The 22,498-nt window shown below is 38.4% G+C and overlaps 1 protein-coding gene across 2 annotated transcripts in view; it reads right to left on the bottom strand.

Annotated features, from left to right (window-relative positions):
• The window catches only part of AFG1L (AFG1 like ATPase), a 208,482-nt gene that overhangs the window by 158,959 nt on the left and 27,025 nt on the right, over positions 1 to 22,498 (bottom strand). For both annotated transcript variants that reach the window (XM_086707541.1, XM_025925758.2), the window contains exon 3: positions 13,025 to 13,248. In XM_086707541.1, the coding sequence (XP_086563667.1) occupies positions 13,025 to 13,248 (224 nt within the window). The remainder of the gene's footprint in view (positions 1 to 13,024; positions 13,249 to 22,498) is intronic.

Raw genomic sequence — 22,498 nt, 5'->3', positions numbered from 1 at the left:
TCTAAAAAACAAAACAAAACAAAAAATCTCACAGAACTCTCTAGTCACAGAGCATTCTTAAGTTTAGGAGACCTGCTGTAATAACTTAAATCAAAAGGGAGGATTAGGAAAAGCAGGTGTTAAAAGAGTGTCATTAAAATTTTTCAAAACAATACAGCTAAACTGCCAACTGTCCAATGAAAAATGTGCTGATAGCACCAATGTTTGGGGTCCTGCCTGTGATGTACTCCAAACTGCTAAATTCAGTAGAAACTTATGTTTTGAAGTTTATATACAGTATATAAAAGCCCATTTACACCCATAGAATCTTTTGAACATGGGGCTTACATTGTAAGAAGTAAATATCCAATCATTATTCTACCAAAATTTTATGAGACATAATCAAATTCAAAGTGTGAATCCAAACACACACAGAGTTAAAAGGATATTTAGGGGACAACTGAAGAAATTTTAACATGGGCTTCATATTTAGGGTTACCAGAGAAAATACAGGATGGCCAGTTAAATATGAGTTTCAGATTAACATCAAATATTTTTTTAGTATATATTATGTCCCAAATATTACAAGAGACATACATACACTAAAGAACTATTATTTATCTGAAATTTACATTTAACCAGACATCCTGTATTTTTATTTGCTAAATCAGGCAACCCTATTTTTTTTTTTTTAATTTTTTTTTTTTTTATTTTCAACGATTATTTATTTTTGGGACAGAGAGAGACAGAGCATGAACGGGGAAGGGGCAGAGAGAGAGGGAGACACAGAATCGAAAACAGGCTCCAGGCTCTGAGCCATCAGCCCAGAGCCCGACGTGGGGCTCGAACTCCCGGACCGCGAGATCGTGACCTGGCTGAAGTCAGACGCTTAACCGACTGCGCCACCCAGGCGCCCCCAGGCAACCCTATTTTAAATAATACTATTATACCAGTGTTAAATTTCTTGGGTATGATACTGGTAATATAGTTATTCAGGAGAATATCCTTGTTAGGAAATACATAATGATGTTTTTAAGGGTCAAGGGTTATTATGTTGCATCTTTCAGGTAATTAAAGAAAAAACAAAAAGAAAAAAACATATAATTTAGAGAGAAAAAAACAAACGTGGCAAATTGTTAACATTCATAGACTTAAGTATTGTTGAAAATTTTTGTAATGGTTACTTATTTTTGAGAGAGAGAGAGAGAGAGAGAGAGAGAGCACGAGTAGGGTAGGGGCAGAGAGAAGTAGGTACAGAGGATCCAAAGTGGAATAGAGGATCTGAGCAGGCTCTGTGCTGACAGCAGAGAGCCCGATGTGGGGCTCAAACCCGTGAACAGAACTGTGAGATCATGATCTGAGCCCAAGTTGGATGCTTAACCAACTGAGACACCCAGGTGCTCCAAAATTTTTCAAAATAAAAAGTTGGGGAAAAAATGTGGTGACTAATAACTAAATTGCTTTTACTCCCCGCCCCCCCCCCTTTGGTGAAATGCTTTTACTTTTGAATTCAGTCTAAAATTATTCCAAAAGTATCTGCATATTTACATTTTAGACAACTGCTTTCAAAACTGTTACCAAAACTATTCCTTTAACTGCGGCAAAGTAAACATTTGTTATCCTCATTCTGAATATTTTGATTTAATCATTTTAACTTATGTTTTGTTCCTTATGTTAAAAATTCTAGCATTAAAAAGTAATCCGAGGTGATTTTCACCAAAGTTATAAATTGAAATAGCATGTCCTCCACCTTTCCGGGTTACTCCCCACCTGCTACTCCAGCATAATTTCCATTAGGACAATTAGATAATAAGGGTGGTGCTTTAAAATAAAAAGGGTTGTTTTCAATTTGTTTAAAATGCAGGAATACTACTTTTCCTGTTTCTCCCCACTCCCCTCATCATTCCATTATTATCTCCAAAAATGATAGAATCAGAGACAATGATTCCAGCTGGAATGCTGGGCATAATTACATCTTTTAAAAACTAGCATTATATCATTCTCAACATAGACCACTTTCTGATAAAAGTAGATCACTTCAGGTTTCTAAGGAGATCTTTAAAAACTAAAAGAATGAACTATATGTTAGCACCCATAAAGGCTCTTTAAATGAAAATCTTTTTTAAAATGCCTTCAGTTGAATTGCAGAAGAACCCTCCTAACCTAAAGTACACCAATTTGTTCAGTTTACTCCTATAATTAAGCCTATTTATGTACCTAAATAGCAAGTATGTATGGGGGGGAGGGGGTGAGCTTAAACCTCTAGAACAACTAGGATAAGAAATGGCTCCATTTTTTATTATAACATAGTTTAAGGATGCAAATGACTTTTTAATGCCTCATGCATTCAAGCAACAAGGATTTTTAAGTGCCTACATGTGCCACTGGGAAACAAATGACAGCAGGTAATTTCTTCAGCAAATCTACACTGTCCGCTCACTCCTAACTGGTACTCTGATTCTAACTGGCTTAGACAAAGCTATACTAGGTGTGATCTAATCCAGTCCACTACCAGTTCAGAGGGATATCCAAGACACAAGCATAATTCTCAAACCAATCTGGAATTCATTAAAAAAAAAAAAATGTGAAAAATATCCTTTGGTCTGAATATTCCTGGTTGAAGTTCTGAATTTGAAGAATTAAAGTGACCTTCCAGGCTTCTCCTGGATTATCAAAAACTGATGCTAAGGAGGGAATGAGAATACAAACACATCCACAGAGACACATATGGATATAGAAACTCACAGAGACACCAACACTCACACAGACACATGGATAGACTGATAGCCTATCATTCAGAATTATCAGAGAATTGACAACCAGAGAATTGTCTTCTGAATCTTCAATGATGACTTTGTCGTTCATTTTTCATTTATTCTGCAAACAAGAATCAAGGACTCAGCACCTACTTTGTGCCAGGCAGTGAGCTAGGCTCTGCAGACCCAGAAGATTCAGAAAACAAAGTATTTAATAAAGGAATATGTGGTCACCAGGTGGGCAATATGAGAGGTGCTAAACAAAAGAAGATGAGATGTAGCACTGGCAGACTCGAAGGCAAGAGAAGGTCCTAGTCTTGCCCAATGTGCTTCAAATAGTTTGTCACAGCTGGTGCTTTAACGGCAGAGAATTAAAACAGATGAGGCTGGCTAGAAGCAGGGACCAGGTTCTCAAGGACCCTGTAGAACACACTACTGTGTCTGTACTTTTTCCCAAGGGCATCAAGAACCCTTAAATGGGAGAATGGTATAATCAGATTATGTGTTAGAAATATTGTTCTTGAATGACTAAAGAAGATGTGGTATATATATACAATGGAATATTACTCAGCAATCAAAAAGAATGAAATCTTGCCATTTGCAACAATGCGGATGGAACTAGAGTGTATTATCTTAAGCAAAATTAGTCAAAGAAAGACATCATATGATTTCACTTATATGTAGAATTTAAGAAACAAAAAGGTGAACATAGGGGAAGGGAAGTAAAAATAATATAAAAACAGAGAGGGAGACAAACCATAAGAGACTCTTAAATACACAGAACAAATTGAGGGTTGCTGGTGGGGTGTTTAGCGAGGGGATGGGCTAACTGGGCAATGGCCATTAAGGAGGGCACTTGTTGGGATGAGCACTGAGTGTTATATGTGAGTGATGAATCACTAAATTCTATTCCTGAAAACATTATTACACTATATGTTAACTAACTTGGATTTAAATTTTAAAAAGAAAAAGAAAAGAGAAAAAAAAAAAAAAAGCAAGAGAACACTTGTCTCATTATTTCCCCAGTACTTGAAATGGGCACATTACTTGAAAAAGACAAAACATTACCAAACATAAGACAAGATTAAATCAATATTAAATGAACACATTACTACAGGGGTGCGTGGGTGGCTCAGTCAGTTAAGCGTCTGACTTCGGCTCAGGTCATGATCTTGCGGTTCATGGATTTGAGCCCCCCAACGGGCTCTGCGCTGACAGCTCAGAGCCTGGAGTCTGCTTCAGATTCTGTGCCTCCCTCTCTCTCTGCCCTGCCCCCATTTGCTCTCTCTCTCTCAAAAATAAACATTAAAAAAAAATAAATAAATAAAAATGAATACCTAACTACATATATAGAACTCAGAAACATCTGGCACTCATGAAAAAGATTTAAGCCAAGACAATTCAGCTTATGGAACTTCAGAAAGAGAAAAAAATTTCCATTGCTAAAAAGTCTATAGTACTTTCTAGGCCTTTCTGAGCGATGTGCCAATAGTTCCCCTTCTTTAGTCTATTTGTAAGAAGCAAATGATGAAACAGTAGAGTCTAAAATCACATCATCAAGTTGTAATTTCCCCAAAATGATTTTTAAATTGTATTTTTAAAGTTTTTTCTAACGTTTATTTATTTTTGAGAGACAGAGACAGAGCATGAGCGGGGGAGGGGTAGAGAGAGAGGGAGACCCAGAATCTGAAGCAGACTCCAGGCTCTCAGCTGTCAACACAGAGCCCAACACAGGGCTCCAACCCACGAATTGTGAAATCATGACCTGAGCCAAAGTCGGATGCTCAGCCGACCAAGCCACCCAGGTGCCCCTAAAAATGATTTTAAGAAACCTGTTGAAATATCTAACAATTACACTTAAAATATTTTTACTATAGAATATAATAAATAGGCTAAATTGGATAAAATATTGAATAGCTAGTTACCTACCACCCAACTTTTTCAAATCTTTATATTTTAACATATTTATCCCAAAATTTAAGTAATAAAATATTAGACACAACTGAAGCCTCCCTTTGTATCCTATTTCCTCAGAGAAAACATCCCCATGTTATGCAACATTCCATTTTAGAAATACATTCTGATTTATTTATCCAGTTTTGTGGCATCTGCTAGTTATCCCCACAAGACAGACTCTTCATCCATTTTTCTACTGAGGTGTTTTTTCTTGTTTTTGATAGTTCTTTATGCAATCTAGATAACAATCCACAACCAATTATTTTTAATGCAAGTATTTTCTCCCAGTCTGTGTTCTGCCTTTTCACCTTTTCTACGTCACTTTTTCTCAGCTAAAAGTTTTAAATTTTAGTATAGTCAAATGTATCCATCTTTATCTTCATAATTTAGGTTTTCCTATCTTATATAGGAAATTTTTACTATTCCCAGGTTCATAAAGATATTGCTTTATATTTTCTTCAAGAAGTTTAAGACATTAATTCTATGTAATTTATGTTTATGTTTAAAGAAAAAGATACCTAATTTTATTTTACTTTTCACATAATCAATTTTCTCAGTCTCTCATCCATATTTATTGACTAGACCATCTTTTTCCCCACTGATTTTCAGTGCCAAGTCAATAGCACATCAAGTTTTCATTCAGGTTCTGAACTTTCTATTATGTTCTATTTGTCTGTCTAATGGAATACTGAATGGTTCTGTTGACTAGAGGCAGGTATATATAAAGAGAGGTAATGGGAAATCAGACTGAAAAGCTAGACTAAGTACAGTTAAGTAGAATTGTGAATATAATGAGTGGTCTCCCACCAGCCACCAAATCTGCTCAGGTAGCACTCATTTAGAGTAGGAGTCAGCAAGTTATGACCTGTGGGCTAAACTCAGCCTGACGCCTGTTTCTGTAAATAAGTATTTGTTGAAGTACATTTATTTATGTATTTCTGTGGCTGCTTTGACTACAGCAGAGCCGAGTAATTGGGAGAGAGGTCATACGGTTCCCAAAGCCTAAAATATTTGCCAAATAAGTAAATAAATAAATAATTGCCAACCTGTGATCTAGAGACCTGACTATAATCTCAGCACAGATTCCACAGTACTGATTCCTCTTTATGGCCTATGTAATTTTGCTTCCATAACCAAAGTAGTCAGCTTTGGTTGATAAAGACAGAAAGCATTCCAATCATCAACATTATGAAGTAGGGCTATATCCCTTCCTTTAAATTCATTTCAAGGGAATTATTAAAGATATTCTCATCTATGTTGATGGCATAATTTCACCTTAGAAAATAAAACTGAATGCACTGGTTAATTATTCTGTAGATGGAAACAGGCCTATTACACTCTGTTTCTCAAATTTCAGATTTTAAATGAGTCTGGGATATGTTAGTTCTCAATAAACAATGTGGTCTGACTCCTGATCTTACTTCTTACAGACAATACCAACATTGGGTTAGGACATAATTTTGCTACAGCTTTCAGAAAATTTGATACAAGAAACATTCATTCAAAAATTATTCCTGGGGCACCTGGGTGGCTCAATCAGTTGACCATCTGACTTCGGCTCAGGTCATGATCTTGCAGTTCATGGGTTCAAGCCTCACACTGGGCTCTGTGCTGACAGCTGGGAGCCTAGAGCCTGCTTTGGATTCTGTGTCTCCCTCTCTCTCTCCACCACTTGTACCCTGTCTCTCTCTCTCAAAAATAAATAAAAATGTTACATATTTTTTAAAAAGTAAAAAAATAAAAATATTCCTGGTCTTCAATAAAGCTGTATATAGCTACAGATGTTGCCCATTTTGTATTCAAGGTTGTTTATGGTTTTCTAATAAATGAAGGGATCAGAGAAAATTTAACCAAATCATGCTGCTCAACCCATTTTACCTATAGGAAATGCTGGTTCTAAGAAGAATGGAGAGAATAAGTATTCACTCCCTTAGGTGGAAGAGAGAAGGGAAGAACTGAAGAAAAGCAGCAAATAGGCTAGTCTTGGATTCAGACAAGTAGGGCTCCCACATCCCCTACGAGGAAAGGCTACAGCCCAGCATTCCAGGTATCCTGCTCATAGCCTCCAGGTACCAGAAGCCAGAACAAGAAAAGCATCAAGACCTGAGATTAGCTGGCTTTCAAGGCAAGACAGGTCTTTTCTACACAATCTATGCATTGTTCTTAGAAGGGTAAGAACAAGTATCCAAATAAAAGATGATAGGATGTAAGACGAAGTTGAAATAATTTCTCATTAGGGAAAAGCTGAAAATTATTTTGTAGAGAGCAGGAGGAAAAGGAAAGGAATACTGTGCCTTCCACTCCTATTCCCAGGTCTCTTAGGCTATGATGTCGCCTCCCAAGAGATGAAAAAACCTGGCTGCCTGTATACCCCTGATTAATGGAAACAGAGATGTTCACAGTAGCTCCACACTCTATTTAATTCTCTCCCTCCCTGACTCTAGAAATGCTTGATTTGGCTGTGTAAAAGTAATTCTAATTATAGTGATTTACATGAACTACTTACCATTTATGCCTAATTACCTCACAGCACAATAACAATTATGCATACATTAAATGTGTCAGATTAACCTGGTTGTAAGTTTTATTTGATAACAAAGGTAAAGTGTTCATAAATGCTCATTTTTCATAGTTTGTTGCTTCTATATAATGGTCATCTGCTCATAACTTTTTCAAATTTTTAATACAGAAAACATCGTTATACAGGTACATCAAAGCAGCCTAATACACTGCCACCAGTTTTTTTTCTCATCAATAATTCAGATGCATTTAATATTATAGTTTAGCCTTACAGCAAGTTTCTTAGGAGTACAATGAAAAAAAAGTCCACTATAATGAACGTTTAAATATCTGCATTAAAAACAAATGCCCAGGGGCACTTGGATGGCTCAGATGGCAGAACATGTCCTAATCTCGGGGTTGTGAGTTCCAGCCCCATGATGAGTGTAGAGCTTACATTAAAAACAAAAACCAAATACTCATGTAGCTAAGTGAAAAAAGTCACACAGAGAAAGACAAATGCTGTATTTTCCCACTTATATGTAGAATTCTAAAAAAGCCAAATTTGTAAAATGGTGGTTATCAGGGGCTGGGGCCTGGGGGAAAGGGCAAAATACTGGTCCAAGAGTACAAACCACCAGCTATAGGATAAGTTCTGGGGATCTAATGTACAGCATGGTGACTAAAATTAATAATACTGTATTATATACCCAAAATTAGTTAAGACAGTAGATCTTAAATGGTTTATCACAAAAATAAAATGGTAATCATGTGAGGGGATGGTGATATTAACTAATTTCATTGTGGTAATCTTTTGTAATACATGAGTATCAAATCATCACATTATACCCCTTGAACTTTCCAAAGCTAAATATCAAAAATTTCTCAATAGCTTAGAAGAAAAATAAAATAATAAATCCTACTTTCCAAAATCAACAAGTTTATAATTAAAGTTCTCCTTTCACTAAAAAAACCTAGTAGCCCCAATTTTCCTTCTTCTTGGCATATCAGTGCTTATTTTTAGAAGAAATAGGTCTCCAACTATGTGGTCAATTAATCTTCAACAAAGCAGGAATCCAATGGAAAAAAGACAGTCTCTTCAACAAATAGTGCTAGGAAATTTGCACAGCAGCATGCAAAAGAATGAAACTGGACCGCTTTCTTACACTATACACAATAAATTCAAAATGGATTCAAGACCTAAATGTAAGACAGGGAACCATGAAAATCCTAAAGGAGGACACAGGCAGTAACCTCTTTGACATCAGCTGTAGCAACTTCTTACTAGATATGTCTCCTAAGGCAAGGGAAACAAAGGCAAAACTAACTATTGGTACTTCATCAAAATAAAAAGCATCTGCACAGCAAAAGAAACAATCAGCAAAACTAAAGGCAACCTACAGAATGAGAGAAGATAGTTGCTAATGGCATATCCAATAAAGGGTTAGTATCCAAAGTACATAAAGAACTTCTACAACTCAATACCCAAAAACCAAATAATCCAGTTAAGAAATGGACAGACAACACAAATAGACATTTGTCCATAAAAGACATATAGATGGCTAACATACACATGAAAAGATCACTCATCATCAGGAAAATACAAATCAAACCACAACAATACCACCTTACACCTGTCAGAATAGCTAAAATTAACAATAAAAGAAACAACAGGTGTCATAAGATGCTGAGAAAGGGGAACCCTCCTACACTGCTGGTGGAAGGCAAACTGGTGCAACCACTCTGGAAAATTGTATGGAGGTTCCTCAAAAAGTTAAAAATAGAACTACTCTATGACTCAGCAATTGTACTACTAAGTATTTACCCAAAGGATACAAAAATACTGATTCAAAGGGATACAGGCACCCAGATGAGCCCAAATGTCCCTCAACTGATGAATGGATAAAGAAGATGCGATATGTATATACACAATAGGACATTACTCAGCCATAAAAAAAGAATAAAATCTTGCCATTTGCAACGACCTGGATGGAGCTAGGGTGTATTACGCTAAACGAAAAAAGTCAGTCAGAGAAAGACATACTGTCTGTAAAAACTGGACCTTGGGCTGATGTTACTCCTCAATGAGAATCCAAAGCCCCAGAGGGAACCAGCCAGACTGCCCTTGCCCAGAAGGGTGAGGAATTTCCTCTCTTGCCCTTCGGAGGGATCCTACCTTCCCTCTCCTTCCTCTCTTCAGGTCTTTGGTGGTGTAACCCTAGTATTCCTCAGACACCTGAAGGTCTTGGCCAGGGCAGCTCCCTGGTGTGGTCTGAAAGTGAAGAACCCCGTCTCCTCTATTCAATAAACTTCTAGCTCTTAAAAAAAAAAAAAAAAAAAAAAAAAACTAAAGCTTTTATATATGTTTTATTCAAATTATGTTAGATGTTGGGGTCTCTTTCAATGTTAAAGATTCGGCAAGCTTAAGGAACTCCAGGACAAATACCATCACAAAGAGATGTTGATTTGTCTACAAAAGACTATTCACAGATGCATTAGGATTTAACAAATATAAGATTTCAGTAGATGTGTTTAAAACTACCGAGATGTCTAATCTCTTACTTCTATAAGATTACAACTACACCTTAAAACCAAGGATCCTATATACTAAATATTACATTTACTTATTGCTAAATAGCTATCAATTTACTAGGCAGACGCATCACTTCCAATTCAGAAATCAAAAGACAAAATGTGGGAGAATACCCCTAAAAAGAGCCAAACAACAATTTTAAAGGGGAAAAAAAAAAAAACAAAAAACATGTTGCATTGGCAACCAGATACTTTAATGATTAAAGGATACTTTTCACTGGATGTAAGTTCACCACTCACAGTAAGTTGAGCCCCAAGGATGATACAGAATGGGGAGGAGGAAAAAAAAGGACTGTATTTCTAAAAGGGAGAGAAAGGACTAGAAACAGAACAAAATAGAACATTCATGAAAGCAATTTAACTCTCAGATAGCCAAAAACCCAGTTAAGTAAAACATCCTGTTTCCTGGCTATGACACGTAACTACGCCAATATTTTATTTGGAAGACCATCTGTATTACAAACTATAATTAGGTGCACAGTACATAAGCAGTCTACATTTTCCAAACTTTTTAGTTCTTTACTCACCTATAGACTTTTGGAAATATTGGAAAAAGAAGGGGTGGCCATCTAAAGGGATAACTCATTATTACTTCCTATAACCACTGTGCTGGACTGGCCAATCATAGTGGCCACCACACTCACAGTCTACTTCTAGGGGGAAATCACCACACTTATGGGAGCCCTGGGTGGTACCTTAGGCAGAGATATGATCTGTACACTGGCTGGTGGCCTCTGAAAAACCCGGTATGAAAGCTCTGCCCAAACAGGGATAAAGTGATTGGATGTCCTATCAGGTTCTTACCCAGGAATTTAAACCACTGATACAAGAAGAGAGTTAATAAGCTGGTAGAACAAACAGAAATGGAAATGGACACGGGGGAAAGGAACAACAAAGTAAGTCAATGACATGAACAGCAGAGGACCGGAGAAAGAATCGGCAAGAACGTGTTACTACCGCCAATCAAGTCACTGGCCGCTTTCAGAGCCACTGATGTAAAGCTGGCTGAGGCCTGGCTGTATGAGGGAGATGCCCTTCATTGTTATTTGTATATGTAGTCTTGCTCTAAATCTCCATTTCTTTCTGTAACCTAAATGAATCCCTACTCCATTTAACCAAAAGACATTTACACGATGACAGCCTTTTTCTTTCCATAAAAATAAAACTAAGTATACTCTAAAAACTTTTTTAAGTAAAATTACTTTGATTACAGGTTTTATTAAATTTATTTGAGAGAGAGAAAGAGTGTGTGTGTGTGTGCGTGCACAAGCAGGGGAGGGGCAGAGAGAAGGAGAGACAGAATCCAAAGCAGGCTCTCCACCATCAGCACAGAGCCCGATGTGGGGTTCAAATTCACGAACCATGAGATCACGACCTGAGTCAAGATCAAGAGTCAGATGCTTAACCAACTACACCACCCAGACACCCCTAGAGTTTTTAAATAAAATACTACTAACATATGTTATACTGAACCTTTCTCTAAAGGCCTCATGATAATAGAATATTTGTGTTGGTCAGGGGAAGATGGTTTGGCCAGTCAGTTAAAAGAAAACTAGTTTCTCTGGTTGAGCCATACTCTAATTCTTATTACTATTAGTATCTCTCATAATTTGAAGATGACACTGCTGATGACAATGGCTTCTATAATGGGATAAGGAGGGGCGCCTGGGTGGCTCAGTTGTTTAAGCGTCCCACTTCGGCTCAGGTCATGATCTCTCAGTTTGTGAGATGTATCCCTGCATCAGGCTCCAGACTGATTGCTCGGAGACTGCTTGGGATTCTCTCTCTCCTTCTCTTTCTCTGCCTCTCCCCCACTCTCTCGGTCTCTCTCAAAATAAATAAATAAACACTTAAAGAAAAAAAAAAAAAAGGGTGCCTGGTGGCTCAGTTGGTTAAGCATCCAACTTTGACTCAGGTCATGATCTCACAGTTTGTGGGTTTGAGCCTGTGTCAGGCTCTGCACTGACAGCTCAGAGCCTGGAGCCTGCTTTGGATTCTGTGTCTCCCTCTCTCTCTGCCCCTCCCCTGCTCACGCTTTGTCTCTGTCTCTCTCTCAAAAATAAATAAACATTGTAATGGAATAAGGAATGGGAGTTTTCCTGTTGGTTCAGAATTTCAGCAAAAGCTCAAAGCTAAGGACAAGGAGAAACAAGTTTCCCTACATTCTAAAGAGAGTATTAATCATACCCATGCAGGAATTACTTTAAAAAGAAAAACAAAAGGCAAAAATATTCCTAAAAACAAAGTGTAACTGAAGTAATCAAGGTAGAAAGCTGTTAGCTAAGTAAGGAATGCTGTGGCATCTATTTCCCCCAGATAAACCTCATGCTAAGAGCAGGTAGTCCCAAGAGAAGCATCCAAAAAGACCAGGATTGAGCATGTAACAAGAGGATATCCCCCTCCTCAGCTGGATGCTTGTTTAGGTGAGGAAATCCACAGGCAGTTACCAAAGCAGGCTATTGAAGTGTTCATGGAAATACTTGACACGTGTTCCCAGGAGGGTTACTGACGGTGGAGTATGGATTAGAGAAAGGAGATGTTATTCTCCCTGTGGCCTAAGTGGACACCATAAAAGGTGTCCTGGCTAGAGCTGTCCTGAAAGGAGCCTACTCAAGAAGGTCAAGTGTAAAGGCAAGGGGAGGCAGCAGAAAGCAGTGTTGCAAGGTATTCAACTAGAGTCCTAAGAGATCCAAAAATGGAGCAGTGGGGAGGTCCCCCCAGGGTCCAAAAGAACCCCCCATTGTGCCCCTCAACAAAGATCTAGCATGTCAGTGTCTACCACACCAAAAGCTTTTAACTGGTCACTGAAGACTCCACTGTTTTTCTCTAATCTTCCCTCCCTCTCATCCTGACCCTGGAGAAGCCAGGCAAGCAGAGAAAGGAGGAGGAGGGGAGAAAGGGGAAGAACAAATCACTCCGCCTTCTGCACTGCTGATCCTGGGACAGGCCTGAGCTAGAGACAGGAAGTATTTGAATTGCACAGCTGTCATTTGGACTAGACTGCATCAGTCATTACCTAAATATGAAGCTATCTGAATCCTCCCCCCCCCCCCACCCCCGGCAAAGGTAAAAGAAAGCTATGGAGCATCAAGAGATCAGGAATGGAGATCCAACAGAGCTTGTTTAAAGGAACTGGTGAGAAATCTTGAAGCGGTTTAATGATTGTACTAACTGCACTTAATCCATTTTATAAAATGCCTACACTTTTAACTGTTTGATCTTTAATATCACACAAATCTTACCTTTGAAAAAAGACCTCCTGCATCTATATCATATCCTTTAAGGTCCTCGTGTAATTTCTGCAAACACTGTATGACTCTTCTTTGATGTTCATCATCCTTTAGCTCATGAGCTTTGATCAGAAAGTCATAGTGGTCCAGTGGTCCATGGCAAACAGCCAAAGCTTTTGAATAAACCTCTGTAGTCGCAGTTGGAGACATAATCTCAGGTGTCTGAACTGTATAGGCTATAAACAAAAAACATATACAACTTTAGACTTTCTTAAAGGAAAGTATTTCATAGTACTCCACAGGTTTCTTAATGGTCACATTAAAACCTTTCTGTTACATGTATATGTGAGCAGTTATTGTAAATCCCATTTTGATTAAAACACATTCTGTTCAATAAATATAATCATCTCCTTTTAATAAAAACGAGTAGGGGCACCTGGGTGGCTCAGTAAGTTAAGCATCCAACTCTCCATTTTGGCTCAAGTCATGATCTCACAGTTTGCAAGATGGGGCCCCTGAGCTGCTAGCGTAGAGCCTGCTTGGGATTCTCTCTCTCCCTGCCCCTCCCCTGCTCACACTCTTTCTCTCAAAATAAGTAAACATTTAAAAAACTAAAATAGGGGCACCTGGGTGGCTCAGTCGGTTAAGCATCCGACTTTGGTTCAGGTTGTCATCTCACGGTTCGTGGACTCAAGCCCCATGTCTGGCTCTGTGCTGACAGCTCAGAGCCTGGAGCCTGCTTTGAATTCTGTGTCTCCCTCTCTCTTTGCCCTGGCCCCGCCCACACTCTTGTCTCTCCCTCTCTCAAAAATAAATAAACATTAAAAAAAATTAAAACAATAAAAAGGAATAAACTGCAAACCCCAAAAGCTATCACTGTAACCCCTCTTCTAAAAACCTAACCTGCCACAGAGTCTCTGTTTTATCTCTACTCCATTAAACAAGCCACTTCGGTTCATCAGATCCTTCCCCACAGCAGGGCTGGCCCCTCTGAATTAGGCCTAATTCTGGCTCTTGAGTACCAAGGTAGAGACACAGAGACTAGTCACAAAGTGTTTTCTACTGCCCCTTTATTCTTTATTCTCCAAAACCACACAGCATTCATATATTACCACATTGATTTCAGCCCTCTGCTTATAAGATTCCTTCCCTTTTCCACAACTTTTAAGTTGGACACAAAGAGGTGAAACACAATAGAGTGTCTGTTTCAAAGCAGTGAGGTTTTCTGATCCTTTTTTTAGCTTCTCCTGGGAGAGAAATGACTGTCCGTGGCAAGATCAATCATAACTATTTCTTATCTGGGGCAAGTTTCAGTGAGCAGAAACTCCCTTTCTATTTTTATTTATTCTTTTACTGAAGTATAATTGAGATACAATGTTATGTTAGTTTCAAGTGGACAACTTAGTGATTCAATAATTCTATACCTCATGCAATGCTCACCACAATAGATGGTTACCACCCATCACCATACAAAGTTATAATATTGACTATCTCTCTCCCTATTTTGTAAAAGCAACAATAAACAGCAGCAACCTGGCACATTTTTAGATTGGGCTGTGCCCATCTTTGAGTCTGACAAAACTTTTGCAAAGACACACTATGAGTATTGTTCTCATTTCATTGAATACCATGTTTCCTTTGTTTCAGTAACATGAAAATTACTTACCTTGGGGAAAAAATGAACAGTCAAGGTTATTTCCATCTTTTTCCCAAGAGAGGAAAAAAAAATTCTAAATAAATCACGAATGTTGGGGATAGGGCAGGGCTGTCTTCTAACAGCTGTTCTTCCTTTCTGAATAAAAGTTTTAGCTGGGTACAAGGCCGCCCAGTTAAATAACCCATTTCTGGCCTCTCAAGCAGCCAGGCACAGCCATAGGACCGATTCTAACCAATGGGATGTAACCTGAAACAAGCAGCTCTGGTACATGCCCTTACAGAGAAAGGGCAAACCGCTCCTGCTCCCCCTCCCCTTTTTCTAACCGGCATGTAAGTATAGGGACTGCAGCTGGAAAAGCCAACCTGGCAAGGAGAGGCCCGCAGAATGCTGAGCAAAGCAGAGCAAAGTTCTCCAACAATGTTAAGCTGCGAAATCAGCTCCGGACCACCTACTGGATTTTTATGGAAAAGAATAAAAAACTTCTATCTTGCTCTTCAACCAGGTCCTCAGCCAATCATCCGTTCATACTACTCCTTTTATATGGCAAATACTCTAATCCATCCCCTCCCACTCTTCCTCATATCACCACCCTAGCTGGGACTCTCATGATCTCTGGCTTGGCCTCCCTGCCTCTGATCACCTCCACTGCCCCCAAATTTACCACAATCTCTAAATTATCTTCCATCAACTATAGAAATGATCTTGCTAAAATCCAAATGTGATTTTATCAATATTTACCTTGAAATTCATCTCCTTGTTTAAAGGATGGTTTTCAAACATAATTTTAACAGCAGCGTTGTGGGGGTTTTTTGTTGTTTTGGTTTTTTTTACATACAAAACATTCCATGGAATCCTAAATTTATTAAAGAGAAAAGTGGGAGGAGAGCACAAAATCCCACCCTCTTCACATCTCCTTTATTTCTACAACTGTACCACCCCCATTTCTAAAGCAGCCCTGAAACCACTTTTCCACCTTATAGAATCACATTAAGTACAAACAGTGTACAGAAAAGAGTGAGCACAGCAGGCCTGAGATTACTGTCCTTGGAAAGGTTTGCTTACACGGTGGGCCCTTGGCTGGGAACTTGGATTCCAAGAGGGTTCCCACCATTCCCAGAAATGGAAAGAGTGACTCACTGTGCCTGAACCGTTTATACCATGTATAAGCAACGTGGCTTATGCTGAATACCTAGTTTCCTTCTACGCATATAGAATGTTAGTACATGCTATGCAATAAGTAGCTATGTGACCGTCCCCACTCCACCCTAGGCATTTAATCTCTATGGGGCTTCCCTAACAGACAACATTTCATATCTGTTGTCACAATTCATTACTGGAGAAACCAAGTATGTCTTATGTGACTCCACTGGGAGAAGACTCTTGGAAGCTTGCACCTAATTTCTTCCAGATTTTGCCCTGCGTGCCTTTCCCCTTTGCTGTACTGTGTTTGTATCCTTTTACTGTAATAAATCACAGCCGTGAGCGTGACTATATGCTGAGTCTTGTGAATTCTCCCAGCAAGTCACCAAACCTGGAGGTAGTCTCGGGAATCCCCAAACACAGTATCCTCATTCTGGGGTTCGAGAAATCCAGAACAGGGCCCCAGTCTGCATTTCCAGACTACTCTCCCTCTACTCTCCAAAAGGCATCCACTGATACAAGAAACGATTGAGCATCCATCACATGTAATGGGTAACAGGGTAATAGAGAATATCAAGGTTGCTTTTTTTTTAAATTTTAAGTAGGGGTGGAGGGGCAAAAAAAATGCAGCAGTAATGTATCAGATCAACTGGCACTAGCAAGTGAAAGAAGTCTGGGTACAGAGAAACTGGTTACGAAACTATTCTGGGTGGGAAATAATAAAGGCCTAAATTGGGACGGGCAGTAGTAGAAATGTCAGGAAGCTGGTTAAATGGAAAATGCAAAGGGAGATTCAGTAATGGGAGTTGTCTTCTAGTCAAGTGGATTACTCAGCACATCTCAAATCCATTCTTTCATTTCATAGTGCCTTTGTTCATACAGATTCCCTGGCTGGACATCCTTCTCTTCCAGCCTCTGCCAGCCTAATCCCTCCCTCACAGAACCTCACCACCCTTCAAAGTCCCTCAGCTCCCTACCACCAAAACCTCCAAACTCACCTGTATTTACCCCATCCTTTTCTCTTTCCTTAGCCTAAGAGTTGTTTCTCATTCCATCAAGGATATTAATGCCTCCTTGTTCTCTAATCAGAGGCTTTCAAATTTTTGAACCCTCTTTAATCATCATGATCCAATATTCTCTCATGTATAAATAACTGAAAAACAATTTTCATGAAATAAGACATTTAGTAAGAGTATAAATGGTTTAAAAAGAAAAATATGCATGACATACTCTGGTATTTTTAATAATATTTTACTATATGTATGTGACCTAAATATGTGCCAAGAACTACTAGATTTAGTTATATTAAATGCCATATATTATACTTATTTACCTTTTTGTTTTCTGTCTGCCTTCCCCACCCAGAGTGTGTGTGTGTTTGTTTGTTTGTTTGTTTGTTTCCCCCCAGGGTATATGCTCTTTGAGGACAGGAATTTTTGTTGTTTTGTTTAATGCTGTATATTCCCCAGTGAACAGTGCCTGGGGCATAACTGGTGCTTATGAAATATTTCTTGAATCCCCTCCCTTCCTACCTTTCCAGAGATGTCATTCTCTTCACTAACCACCTCTGTATTATATCATCAACCTTCCCCTCTCTACCAGCTTTTTCATACCGATTCAACCCTTTCTTATCTTCAAATTATATACTAACAACAAAACCAGTCATAAGACATCTGTTCTTCCTCCTTTCCTTCACAAGCCAAACCACTTGATTACCTTTACTTCTTCTGGCCACTACCTCACATCTTGCTCAATTCTCAACCCATTGTGGTCAAGCTTCTACTGAGACAGATGCTGCTAAATTCACCCAAGGCCTACTATTGCCAAATCCAGGAGCTACTCTTCAGTCTTCATATTCCTTTTCACAACCATAAAATATCTGATTTTTAAAGGTAGTCATTAGAAAGATCAGGACTGTGGGCAAAGTACGTTGTTTCTCTTGGTCCATAGACAGGCTTAAGTTCTTTGCTTCTGATTTTTCACTAGCCTAACATCTTTATTTAGTAGTATATATACTTCACATGCATTTTTCAAAAAAGAGAACCAAGGCACACTGAAGATAAGACATCACTTCAGCTAGTTAGCAGGCATAAAAAGAGAAATAGCAGTTATCCAGTTCCACATGCAAGGAGCCTGAAAGTTGCCAGTCTATCCTAACAATGAAAAAGCTAAGCAGACTCAAAAAACAACATCTCTTCCCAGATCCATAGGACAAGGGAGGATGCAGGGCAAACCACTGCCCCTAAGATTAAAGAGAAACACAGGCAAATACAGGGAATAATCGCTTACTGGAGCAGAGACTCACAAGTGGAAACCATCCCAGGAACCAGTGCCAGGGTAGGAAAACCTGAACTTATTTGACAAATTGCTAGAAGCTCAATGTGAACAACTCAAGATATAAAAACTCCAGGGGTAACCAGCATAGAGGGGCTCCCATACTTTCCTGAATTTTACCTCCAGGAGCTCAACCAAGTTCTTAGTGTCAATACAGGAAAAAATCCCCTTAGGCTTCTAAATCTTCTAAATCTGAGCTGCCAGCACAGAGCCTGATGCAGGGCTCGAACCCATTAAATGTGAGATCATGACCTGAGCCAAAGTAGGACGCTCAACCGACTGAGTCACCTGGGCGCCCCTACTTTCTTTATTCTTAATTGATTTAACACATAACAATTTGTTCAAAATAATAGCAACAATGTATTCAATCATTTATGCTTAGGCATAGGTCATATATATGTTTATGCATGCTTATATATAAGTGAAATAAATGACAACAATAATACAAGGAACAGAAGAGAGCAGTTGGGATTATTTTGTTATTATAACATGGTCCTTGCACTACCTTTGAAGTGGTGTAGTGTCATTTGAAAGTGGACTTGGATCAGCTGTGAAGGTATACTACAAAATGTAAAAAGAAATATAACTGATGGGCTAAGAAAGAGAAAATGGAATCATAAAACACTCAGTTAAAACCACAAAACACAGAAAAAGAGAAGTCAACAAAAACAAGAACAAAGAACAATGGCAACAGCTAGAAGATAACAAACACATAGATATTAATCCAACTATATCAATAATCACTTTGAAGATCAATGATATAAATGCATCAATTAAAAGACAGTTATGGTCAGAGTGGATCAAAACACACAAGGCCCAAGTATATGTTGTCTACAAGAAACTCACTTTATTTAAATTTTTTTTTTTTTTCCAACGTTTTATTTATTTTTAGGACAGAGAGAGACAGAGCATGAACGGGGGAGGGGCAGAGAGAGAGGGAGACACAGAATCGGAAACAGGCTCCAGGCTCTGAGCCATCAGCCCAGAGCCCGACGCGGGGCTCGAACTCACGGACCGCGAGATCGTGACCTGGCTGAAGCCGGACGCTTAACCGACTGCGCCACCCAGGCGCCCCAAGAAACTCACTTTAAATATAAAGACATAGACATATGGATTAACAGTAAATGAATGGCGAAAAATATATACCCTAACACTAAAGAAAGCAGGTGTAGCTGTATTAATTTAGACACAGCAGATTTCAAAGCAAGAAAAGTTATCACAGATAAATAAGGGCATTGTATTACATAATGATAAAAGAGTCAGTTCTCCAAGAAGAATCAATTCTTAATGCATATGCACCTAATAGCAGAATATCAAACTAAACTATAGGATGCTAGAATTGACAGAAATATAAGGAGAAATAGATGAATTCACTATCATAGCCAGATATTCTAACATCCCCCTAGCAGAAGTGGACAGATCCAGCAGGCAAAAAACTCAGTAAGGGCATACTGAACTCAACATTAACAATCAACTTGCCCTAACTGACATTTATAGAATACTTCATCCAACAGGGGAATACACATTCTTCCCAAGCTCACATGGAACATTCACCAAGACAGACTACTTCTAGGCCATTAGACACATCTTAACAAAGTTAAAAGACCTGAAATCATATAATGTCTGCTCTAGACAACAACTCATTGAACCACAAATCAGTAACAGAAAAGTAACAGGAAAATTCTAAAACATATGGAGATTAAACAATACACTTCTAACTAACATATGTGTTAAAGAAGAAATCTCAAGAAAAATGTACAAGACCATATACCCTTCACAAAAAATTAAGTCAAAATGGATCACAGACTTAAATGTAAAACACAAAACTATAAAATTCCTAGAAGGTAACATAGGAGAATTATAAAAAGACATAGAAGAAACCTATATACTCTTGAGATATGGTGATGACTTCTTAGATACAACACTGAAGGCACAATCCATGAAAGAAATAATTGATATGCTGGACTTCAATTAAAATTTAAAACTTCTGCGAAAGTCAATGCCATGGTGTCATTGGAAGACAAGAGACAGAACAGGAGAAAATATTTGCAAAAGACCCATCTGATAAAGGACTGTTCTACAAAATATACAAAGAACTCTTAAAACTCATAACAAGAAAACAATCCAATTTAAAAATGGGCCAAAGACATCTCACCAAAGAAAATATACAGATGGCAAAGAAGCATAGGAAAAAATCTACACATCATATGTCATCAGGGAAATGCAAAGCAAAATAATAATAAGACACCACTATTCGCCTATTAGAATGGACAAAATTCAGAACACTAACAAATGCTGGCCAGGATATGGAGCAAGAATGTATTTCCATTCATTCTTGGTGGGAATACAAAATGGTACAACCACTTGGGAAGACTGTTTGGCAGTTTCGTGCAAAACTAAACCTACTGTTACCATATGATCTAGCAATCATGTTCCCTGGTTTTTAACTAAAGGAATTGAAAACTTAAATTCACACACACACACAAAAGCTGCATACAGATGTTCACAGGAGCTGTATTCATAACTGCCATAACTTGGAAGCAATCAAGATGTCCCTCAATAGGCAAATGGCCAAATAAATTGGTACATCTAGACAATAGAATATTATTCAGCACTAAAAAGAAATTAGCTATCAAGCCATGAAAACACATGGACAAAACTTAAATGCATATAACTAAGGGAAAGAGCCAATTTGAAACAGCTGCATATTGTAAGGTCAGATATTCTAACTATATGACATTCTGGAAAGGACAAATCTATGGAGACAATAAAAAGATCCATAGTAGACAAAGGGTTGGGGAGGCAGGGAGGAGGGAATAGAGCACAGAGGATTTTCAGGGTGGTGAAAACACTCTGTATAATACTATAATGATGGATACATGTCCTTATATATACATACATACATGCCCATTGTTTAAGAGTGAACCCAAATGGACTTTAGGTAATTATTATGAATCAATGTAGGTTCATCAGTTCTTATAAATGCACCACTCTGGTGAGGGATGTTGATAATAGGGGCATCAATACATGTGGGGGGCAAGGGGGAATGTGGGAAATCTCTGTACCTTCTTCTCAATTTTGCTGTGAACCTAAAATTGATCTTTTTTTAACTGATCTTAAAAAAAACGTCTAAAAAAGAGAGAGAGAATCAGACAAGACACTCAAGGCTGAGAGACTGGCCAGCTTGGGCCTGGAGAGCAGCTGTATAAATTGAAACACAAAAGACTTCTCAAAAGCTGCACTAAATTAAATCTGTTACTACATCAGTGTACACAAATTATGGGATGCTGCTGCCATATTATTTTGATTTGTATTAATTTGTCTTATTGTACTCCAAATGGACAGTGGGAAAATGCCATTCTGAAGATCCACACAGTGATCTACAAACATAAATGGAAGATTTTAGAGGCCCATAAAGCCTGCACTGTTCTAATGCCTCAATTTGTACCTGATTTTACCATTTTCTCTTAAATGTTTTAAGAAGATCTCACTACACTCCATAGTTCACATGCTACAAGACTTAGTCAATATCATGATGTCCTTCTGTCTGAGTGCTTATGACTTCCTAGATAGTATTTTAACAATTATTTCTACCCACCCTCCACCCCAGGAAAAAATAGTTTCCCCAACCTTTGAGTGAATTTGTGATTATTCCGATTTCCTTTTTTTTTTTTTAAGTGAACATAACCTCAGGATTCTATGGTCTTCATATTAAACAAAAGATGAAGCGTAGAACTGGATCACTTGGCCCTTTCTCTTATTGCCTCCCAGTTCAAAATGCCTGCGTGTCTTAATGGCCAGCACTGCCCAGATCTGCGGTTGGGTTCAATGCATTCAAGCATCATCACAATCTCCTTTGTAGTTTTAGCTTTTTCTCAGAAAATCTGTTTAGTCTGCCCACCACGGCCTCTCTGCTTCCTGTAATAAGACCACTTTCCCTGGGCTTACAAAAAAATCCTTGCCCTTCTTGTCCCATGTCACTTCATGCCCCATTTCTTACAGGAAATGCCACAGGTTTGGGGAATATTTACCATGTTTGTTTGCAGGGGCACTATTGGCAGGGAGAGCAATTTGGAAGAAAACAATTCTGAAGTTCTGCAGTCTACAAGCTAATACACTCCACTTAACTAATCTCACTACATTAATAAATACTAAGCTACAATTACACTGGTTTTAATGGCACATGGTAGCATATAATGCAGAAAGAAGAGGCAACTACATAGCACAATTATAAAAGAAACTGGAAAAAGGTAAACTGTCACCAATAGCCCTGACAAGAGCTATTATAGAACACACAGTTCTTTTTTAAACAAGGTCTTAATTTATGGTTCATGACCGGGGTGGGGGTGGGGAGG

This window comes from Puma concolor, chromosome B2, assembly GCF_028749965.1.
Source record: "Puma concolor isolate L17-30 chromosome B2, mPumCon1.1.hap2, whole genome shotgun sequence".
Lineage (NCBI taxonomy): Eukaryota > Metazoa > Chordata > Mammalia > Carnivora > Felidae > Puma > Puma concolor.
Note: the sequence above shows the minus strand (reverse complement) of the source record. Positions and strands in the feature narration are given on the sequence as shown.